General features: G+C 40.9%; 1 protein-coding gene across 1 annotated transcript; it reads right to left on the bottom strand.

Moving 5' to 3' along the window:
- Nucleotides 1-4,393: 4,393 nt before the first annotated feature.
- Nucleotides 4,394-9,689, bottom strand: LOC109053507 (N-myc proto-oncogene protein-like). The gene is given in 4 exon segments (XM_042777910.1): nt 4,394-6,125; nt 8,257-8,910; nt 9,546-9,596; nt 9,599-9,689. Coding segments are annotated over 4 exon segments (1,503 nt in total). The 5' UTR covers nt 9,675-9,689; the 3' UTR covers nt 4,394-5,403.
- Nucleotides 9,690-9,922: the final 233 nt, after the last annotated feature.

The following is a 9,922-nucleotide window of genomic DNA, read 5'->3' as shown; positions in this document are numbered from 1 at the left end:
ATCTGTTTACAACAATGTACAGTGGAGTAACTTATGAAGTACTAAATCAGTGGCTTGAGTGTGTTCCACAACACACACACACACACACACACACACACACACACACACACACACACACACACACACACACACACACACACACACACACACACACACTAAACGCCTAACTGAGGTTCATTAAGCTGATTTCCTTTGAGGACTGGCCTACATTTGTCTGAGAAGCTCCAACTTCTTTTCTGTGATCAGACAGACAGATAACTGTCAGAGCCGCAGAGATCAGGACATTTGAACAATAGCGCCGCCCCCTACCAGCACTGAATTGTTACGCTTGCTTTCCTAACCTCTGCCCTTTTCTTCAGGCTCACGTAATGCTGAAAGGCCTGTGCCATCTCTAGTCCGCTGTATCATCAAGTGTTCATAAGTGTGCATGTCTCCCTCGGTTAAAGGTGCTATTCTGTTAGGTCATGGAGATCAAACCTAGTTGATGGGATTTTAATTAGCGCGAAATGGGCATTTCATCTATAGTTCTGACAGTTCTTCCCCCACCGAAGAGACTTTGGTTTCCCTTTAAATGTAAAGTTGTTTGCTTAAAAAATGGGGTTGTTGAGTGTCAAAAATATTTGATTAACCTTCCAAAATTTACACATTTGTCCTGGTGGTTTATTTAAGCTAATAATCTGTCTCATAAAAAAAAAATCACTTTAATTAACTCATTTGTCCTGGTGGTTTATTTAAGCTAGTCAAGGACCTGGCTATGTGTAATTTGCTGTAATGCTCTCTACAATGGTAAGTTTAGTTTATACAGCAAAAAAAAAAATAAATAAAAAAAAAAATCAGGGCAAGCACATTTGTACACAAACTTTTGTGAAAGAATAATGGTTTTGACGCACAAAGCACACACATAGAGCGCTCATTACTCTCAGGGTGAAAGGTAAGAGTCTTTTACAGGGCAGTTTGAGTTATGACACTTAAAACCCCTGGCAACATCTGGACTCCATATTATGGACCAACCAGTATGGACACGATCACAGTTTAGGCGCTGTAATGAGTTCATCATTTCAACAGAACAGCTAAATTAATCTGTAATAAATGTTAACTCTGTAATGTATGGAGAAATTTTGGCTGCACAATTATTAGAAAAATTGTGGCTACAGCGATGCACTAACGGTCAAAAAGTTTGGAATAATAAGATTTTTTTTTTTTTTAAACCTTTGTGAAATAAGTCTCTTATGCTCACCAAGGCTGAATTTATTTGATGTAAAAAAAAAAGTAAAATCATAATACTGTGAAATATTATTACAGTTTAAAATAACTGTTTTCTGTTTAAATACATTTTACAATGTTATTTCATCAAAGATTCCTGAAAGAAAATATCGTCACAGTTTTACACTAAAATAATAAGCAGCACAACGGTTTTTTAACATTAAACATAAGATAATAAAAAATAAATTAATATTTGAGCACCAGTTATAATTGATAACTGAGCACCAAATTACCAAATAATCTTAAATAATTGTGATTATAATACAAGAGAAAATATTGACAAAATATGCTAATTGTCATCACCTTGTAGCTCTGCCAGAAACAGAATAAAACAACATTTGTTTTAGTTGAAATCAGTCAGATTTGTAGGGTGTGCTCTTTATACTGTGTTTGGGGGGGGGGGGGGGGGAGGGGGGGCGGGGGGGGTGGGGGGGGGGGGACTGGGGGGTTGCTGTGTGATGCTAAGGTCAGACTCATTGTGTCATGGATGAAAGGCTGTGTTTGCACACGTGCTGGAGGTTAAAATGAAAATTAGTTAAAAAGCAACAAAGAAAACACAATGGAAGATTCTCTGAAGAAGCGACAGGGAGAGAGGTGGCTGACATTTACAGGGCACTGCCATCTGTATGGTAATTGCTACATACTGGAAAAGTTTGATCACACATGAATTTCCTTTTTCTCCTTCTCTCTCACTACAACACTATACATATTACCACATTCTGCACCTGACCCAGAACAGATGGCACCCCCTCCCCTCTCTTCTTGCTCCCCTGGAGACAATGCCCATCCAGTAAGGGGCATTTTTAAAGCTGGCATCCTTTTGTTTGGGTGGCAACTCTGCATGTTATATGGATTATAACATTTCTGACGGTGCTGGGTCATAAGAATCAGAGCATGTTGTTGTGCCTTTGGCTTTTGGTGTAAATCCTGTCTTTAGTCTGTCTCCAGTTTTCCATATGCTGTCCATCCTGTGACTCCACAACAAGTACTGGTCCCCACATACAACAGAGGGTTGATTGACAGGCTGACACTGAAATGTTCCTCAGCACAACTAATCTGTTGAATACTGCTGGCATGTGAACATTCCAGAGGAGACATTTTTTTAAGGTGTGAGGTTTCAATGGGTTTTGAAAATACCATCAAAGTATGAAGCTCTTAACTCCAAGTTTATTATAGTACAACATGCATGGTGTCTGAGGCCAGTGCATATTAATCAGACTGAAATAACTAATGTTTGAGACACATATAGGGTAAATACAGGTGAATTGAGACAACTGAGTATTTCAGTTAAGTGTTTTGTGTTGTAAATAAACAAAGATTATTGGAGTATGTTTTACAAGAAATTGCTATTTCAGTTTTTCTACCTAAAATTTCACTTGTATGTTACTTGTCATTACTTTGTAAATTTACTAGCAATTTCTGAGTGAAAATTGTTTCTACAACAATTTTTTTTTTCTGTGATAGTGATTTATATACAGATTGTGTCAAAGCAGCTTCACATTAATAAACAGTTTTAATATTGTACAATTCATCAATTCTGAAAACAAATTCAATTTCAGCCATAAAGCAGCTCTTCAGATCAAAATTTCATGTTTGTAAAGTGTAGCGGAGATATTTAGCTATTTAAAATGTTATTGTTTGAGGGGTTATATGTCATATTTTAAAACATCAATGACAAATGGTTAGAAATTATTAAAAATGATTGTCCCATTTTATCTGTATTCACCCATATCTGTGAAAAATCTCAGGTTTGAAAAAGTAAATATAGCACACATACAGTGTGTTGAACTGTGGTCAGTTCTATCAGTGTACACATGGTGGTGTGTTATTGTCTTAGCTCAAGGCTTTGTTTTTGTTTTTTTCCATAACCAGGCAGGATAAGCCATTGGCCAGATGGCACAGTGGGGTCTCCCATGGTTACCTCATCCTGGGGACCAAACATCGCAGACACGCACACATATACAACACAGGCTGTTATGTAACCAGTAACCAGTAATCAGTCTAGACAGTCCAGTTTATAATCGCAGGTCTCTCTCTCTTGCTCGGTACTCCGCCAGACCTTGTTTCTCCTGTATTGCAGCAGTAGAATTCTTATTCTGTCTGTTTATTCTGGACCAGAGAAAATGGTTCATTGTGACACATTGGTGGGCGGGTCTTCAGTCAGCTTTCAGGCCATGTGACTCAAGTTAGTAAACACAAACCCGCTCCTCAGTCCAGCAGGATATTAGACGCACAGGTCACGATGGCCTCCACACAAAAGAGATCCCCCCCATGCCATTCACACATACACGTACACATACACACACATGCACAAATAGAATAAAACACACTCGCACTTGAAGTCTGCCACGCTGCAGCTGCTCCAGTTTCCATGGTAACGTGCAGAACAATGAGGTAAGAAGCTGTGGGGGCCAGTCTGAGTGTGCGCTGCGCACACTTTCATATCCACTCGCGCTGAGAGTGTGTGTGCCAGCATTTGTTTCTGTGCGAGTGCCTGAAAGTGCATGTGGATGTGCCCTGCCGATTTCTAAATCAACTGAAAGAGAGAGAGAGTGAATAACGAGGGAGATGCTAGTTCTCCTTTGTCAGAGAGGGCTTGGTCAACCAGATCTCTCTTCATAGCGAGGCAGATGGAGGGAGAATGGCTTGACGAATGAAAAACAGAAAAGGGGTAAATGAAAAGAGTAAAAAAAAAAGTCCAAAACAGGCTGAAAAATTTGTGGTTTGTTTAGAACAGTAGTCAAGTCAAGTATATAGATATTCGATTTGTATCAAATTTTGGCAATTTAAATATAGTATCTAACGATAAAGTCAATTTTGACTTATTGTTGAGGAAATGGTAGTGAAAGAAAAAAAAAAACAGAGAAAAACTAAGTTTGACCAGTTATTTATGCTTCCAATAAATGACAGGTGTTTTTATTTGACAGTATGATTTAACTGTGGGTTTTTGCCTTCAAAGTCATAACTTACATTCTCTTGAAAGTCATAACTTTCATAAGTTGTTTCAGGGCTTTTTGAAATGTGGATGTTGCCGCCCACAGAGGGACTTCAAGTATGTCTGAAATGTAGTTCAGCGTTTTGTTTCTCAGTACCTGACAAGACACAGAAGCACTCATTCTTTGACAAGCTCTTTTGTTTTCAAAATGTCTATTTATTTTGCAAAATGAGGTATTTCAAAGTGCTGTGAGTTGCAGCACTAAAATGTACATTATAGAAAAGGAGAAAAAAACACTTTTTTTCCCACTGACCCAGTTCTATGAACCCAAAAATACTTACAAATATATAAACAAAGAAAGAGAAAGACAGTAAAGAATAGAAGCCTTATAAATGGAGATAGAACAAATTTTCTGTACAAAAGAAAATAAGGTAGAAAAAAGGATAAAAACAAGATAAAGTGATATCTACTCAGAACTCATTTTCATACGAAAATATAAGTATCAAATTTAGTATGTATCTGAAGCACACTAAAGCATAAATGTAGGAATTAGTAAAGCATGTCATAACAGAGAGATTATAAGACAAATAAGAATCCAAAAACAATGTGTCCTTATATTACAAAAATCCTCAAAAATCGAGGTCTTACAGTACTTGTTAAAGGTATATAAACTTCCAGTCTAGTTATTGGCAGCTTTTGACATCTTTATAAAAACCAAAAGACAATAATTGTATAAAAAAACAAGGCAGACTGAGTGTACGTTCTTGTAAAATCTAATCTATTTACAAAAGTGTCTGACATCAAGGTGCGCAGAGGTACATCCATGAGATTCAGCACCGGTGAGGTGTGAGATATTATAGCCATTCGAAGTGTCTTGTATCATATGTTTAGTGTCCGTTTTGCAGGAAGAGTGTGAACACAAAGTTCGTCAACCCAATCGCGTTTTGAAGACTAGCTGCGTTCATATGAGTCTTGTCATTGAGGGGAAGTTGGGTTTTACTTATAAGCACCTTCCCACTTTGTTGTAGCGTGATTAGTGTGACAAAGTAAACCTGAAACATTCTTGACGTCAAAAAATGTGCAAAAAAAGTGTCAGCAGTGAGTGTCCCTAGAGTTTATTTTAGGCTGTTAGCCTTAGCGTTTCGCCGTTCGTCATTTGACATCGACCATTAGCTGTGAGGCGTTCAGCCAGTGAGGGTTAAGGGTTAGCGAATCCTGGCCTGCTCGAGCCTACGGAGGAGCTGTTGTCGCCGGGACTGCAATCTGCCTTTCTCCTGCTGGAGTCTGAGCTCTTGGGCCTCCAGGGAGCTGACGTACTCAGTAGCCTTCTTCAGGATGACCACCTTCGCTGCCTTATCGTTGTGCGCTAGCTCAGGCACCTGGTCGCGCAGAGTGAGGAAGCTAGAGCGCAGGTCGTTGCGCCGTTGACGCTCCAGGATGTTGTGGTTGCGCCGGCGTTCGCTGTCCTCAGAATCGGAGCATCGTGGGCTGCTGGAGTCGCTCTTCCTAATTCGCTGGCTTGGTACGCCGTTAGTAGGGGAGTTTGGGGAAGAGTTCTGGTTTCTGCCAGTGCGTGGAGTTATAGTGCTGTTGTCAATTCGGAGTTTCTTGTTTGGGGGAGCGCTGGGTACATCTTGCTGGTCGGAGTAAGGAGATGGAGCTGCGTAGTTATGCTGCTGCTGGTGGATGGAGGATGTTGCCGTCCTCTTCAGAATGAGCTCCTGTGGGGCTTTGCTCACACCGGATCCCAACCGCCCTCCTGTGGACCCTAGACAGTTTGAAGCGGCAGACAGACCAGTGCTGGTTATCTTGCTGGTGATGGAACGCCTTTTCTCCACCGTGACGACATCAATCTCCTCTTCTTCTTCATCATCATCGTCTTCGTCATCATCATCATCATCGTCGTCATCATCATCATCATCATCATCTAGAGGGAGAAAATGAGATTTAGGTTAGCAGGGTTGTTGTGCAACCCTTCCTCTAGAGGTGCACAGGTATGAACAAGTGCACTTAAAGGAAACATGCCTGTGTTTTCTCAGGGTGTGTGCTGGAGTTAATGTCTTTGTGTGGGCAGATGAGACAGTTGCTCAATGCAATCATCTGAACACACGCTGTCAAACACAGAGGAGCTGGATTCTCCCCAGACTGGACCACCTTAGATTTGACTTTCTAATTTAACACACACCCTCTATTTACAGTGTCTAATGAAGGGGTTTGTGAGCACATGCTCATTTCGTCCTGACATATTTTTCTTACAAAAGCTGTTTTGCTGTCCAGTTAGACATTTCACTTGGTGCTGTTTCAACTGGTGACACATTTCAAGTTAAACTTAGATGGCAAGACAGCCTCAGTTTGACGCCCGAGAGCTATATGTAAGAGATAATAGACGTGATTATCAGCTAAGCCACACATGAAGACTGTTTGGCATTTACTGGAGCCCACAGCCTCTCACTTCAAAAGCTCCCTACAGGAAACTGTCTGCCAACATTAAGGAGAAACCAAACGGAGAAATTTTAGTCTCCAACAGAATGCAGAGTCAATGTGTTCCCCTTTTCCACTGGTTTGCTGCGAAAAGGGATAACAGCACGGGCGGGAAAAACTAGCGTTGTAATCGCGTGGTCCAATTATTCGCGGGCTTTGCCGAATAACACTGATCTGATGGCCTCTTAAGCCGCTGCCCTGGAGAGGTGCCAAGCAGACAGCTGGAGGAATGGCTCCACTTGTTCAAAGCCGTCACCCTGTAAAGAGAGATGACCCATCACCCCCCCATTCCTTGTCTTTTTTTTCTTGTGATTATCATTCACTGCATCTCTCTGGAAGATGCGCGGCTTGCCAAGCTCAGCCCACTGGGCAAAAAAAGGGTGGGTGGCAGGGTTGCCAGGTTTTCACAAAAAAACCCGCCAAACTGCTACTCAAAACTAGCCCAAAACTAGCCCAATCGCGTTTCGAGGGGGGTTCCCCGGTAAAAATCGCATTAAGGGGGGTAAAATACACGTTTTTCGGCAGGGATCCTCTGATACAATTCGCATTCCAGAGTCTAAATATCACGTTATTGGGGTTGCTTCAACCCGTGGACATGAAAAACAATCCACGGCAACAGTGTTAAAATGTTTTTCCCAATTCCGCGGGAAAACCCCACTGGGTGGGGCTTCGTCTTTGTCGTAGATGCACGCGCATGCCTTCTTTTTTCACACGCTGGTGCCCAGTGCAAGCTCGTATTCTTTCACCCAGGTGTGATTGTCGTTTGGGATTTGCATTTGAAACAGGTTCTCATTTCGAAGGGAAGCGACTTATTGGGGGGCACTGAATTTAGGGGCTTGGCTTTAATGCAATCTGCCCTTGCTCACACACCCCCAAACATCTTAACCTGTGGTTTTACACAATTTGGAAAAAATATAAATAAATAAATAAAAATAATCATTTTAAAAACAACATTTATGTTTTAAAACAATCTTTCACATAATTAAAAAACCTAATCCTGTGACCTAATAAATTCTGAAAGATTCTGATTCCATGCCTAAAGCCAGATTAATGGAGGGCAGACAAGGAAATGTATTCCTATGTAATGTGGCTCAGTGAGGCTATTCACAGCATTAAATCCTTAACCATGAGCTATTCAGCCAAAAGGCTCATCAACATCATGGACAACATCACATATTACTGCCATCTACTGGGTATTACATAAACTCTCCATCACCACCCACTACTACTACTGAGTGTATGTGTGTGCGCCTGTGTGTGTTTGTGTGTTTGACCGACAGTCTGGAATGTCACATACTAATCCAATTCAGGGTCTGTCATATGATCTTCAACAATTACCCCAATGACCACTTACAAACTCGACCAAACTATTTAGTAGTATCATAAATTGGTGATGATGATGCTGATGATTAATAATACAAATTATATATATGTTATTATATTAATATTATTGTCTAGAAACAACTAGGAAAAATGGAAAAAGAAATTCATTCATGACATGTATTCAGTGACAGTTTCTAGGGAACTTACTAACTTTACATTAAGTAAAGCAAATTAGCATGTCAAGAGACACTTACCAGAGTCGCTTGGAGTCTCGTCTGCACTGACTGGAGGCAAGTGTTGGCTCCTCAGCTGTGTCACACTTTGGCTGCTGCTGCTGCTCCCATTTCTTTTGTTGACTGGATAAGGGAAAACCACGGTAGGGTCCACACACTCCGGTATAGAGTGACTAATTTCGGGTGTCTTGACCGTTGTGTCTTTACTGGCTTCACTACCGCTAGAAGCAGAGATGGCTTTCCCGAGTTTCTCATTTACCACCCGTTCCAATTTCTCACGTGCAGAGAAACCGCTCCACATGCAGTCCTGAATGATGATGGAATCGTCTGTAGTATCCAAAACGGAGCCAAAGAGGTCCCCATCTGATGCCCCCCAAATGTCATCTTCTGGTAAGAACAGAAGCTCGGAAGCCCAGTCCAACGGGTCTGTTAATCCAAAGCCCATCAGTGAGCAATCCCCAGCCACTGCACCCAGATCCCCTGGGTCCCCTGGAAGCGCTGCTCGGCTCGGGGACAGAGGAGGAGTGGGCAGCAGCTCGAATTTCTTCCAGATGTCCTCACCAGGCGGTGCAGCGTCTGGTCTGCAGAAGTAGAAGTCATCCTCGTCCGGGTAGAAACAAGGTTGCAAGGAGTCAAACTCCAAATCAGAGTTCATGGTTTTAGCTGGCATTATCCCTGTGAGAGACACAAAACTGATGGCTTAGAATCACCCCAGCTTTTAAAATAAAAGCTTTTGTCCCAACATTGACACTAGGAGGTAACATGGGGAAAAGGCAAAGATCTTTTTATTAATGACTCTCATTCTCATGTCTTTTAAGTGTCATCTCACTGCCCTCACTGTGCAGTGTGAAAATATTAATTAACCCTCTTAAATAAACTTTGAACTGTAATTGCATTATAAAACAAACTCTTTGAACAGAACATCTCCTACAGATTTGTAATGATTATGTAATAATAATAATTATTATTAAATACCATTACTAATAATAAATTAAAAAAAAATAATGCACAAAAAAAGTTTTTGTCTGTAAGTAATTAAAAAAATCACTATAATATAATATTTTGTTGTAATATAGTTCTATACAATAGACTCTTAAAACCCCAAGTCACAGATGTTTTTTAAGTGTCCTCTCTCTGTTGTTTATAGTGATAGCCTTCATTAACTCACTTAAACTTTGGACTGTAATTGTAGCACAAGACACAAACTCCTTCAAGAGCAAGTCGAGCAGACAAGTAAATAGTTTAGAAATAATATTTCGCGTGAAGGAAACAGCCAGTTTAACTGACACTAAAAGACGTGGGCGTCTTACCTCTGAGTGTGCTTTCTTGTCCCTTCTTTATCGCAGTCACTGTGCCCCCGATTGGAGTCGCACATCTACCGCGGCGACAGAAGACTGTTCTGCGCTTCTGTGTTTCGGGCTGTGAAGTATTACTCTCATCGCTGGCGTTTAGAAGACACTGGCTCCTCCTCCAGTGGGCGGGGCGTGTGGATGTTCTTTGGAAAGAGCATCAGTTTGGTCTGGTCTGAGGTGTTCAATTTGTCGATAATAAAGAAATAGCTCATTTAAAAAAAAAAAAAAAAAAAAAAAAATCATATTCCAAACACGCACGACGTCTTTAATGGAATGCTAAAGGAGATGTTGGGCAGAATGACAGATCAGTATGTGACGAATAAAAAAAAAAAAGA

This window comes from Cyprinus carpio, chromosome A20 (assembly GCF_018340385.1).
Source record: "Cyprinus carpio isolate SPL01 chromosome A20, ASM1834038v1, whole genome shotgun sequence".
Lineage (NCBI taxonomy): Eukaryota > Metazoa > Chordata > Actinopteri > Cypriniformes > Cyprinidae > Cyprinus > Cyprinus carpio.
Note: the sequence above shows the minus strand (reverse complement) of the source record. Positions and strands in the feature narration are given on the sequence as shown.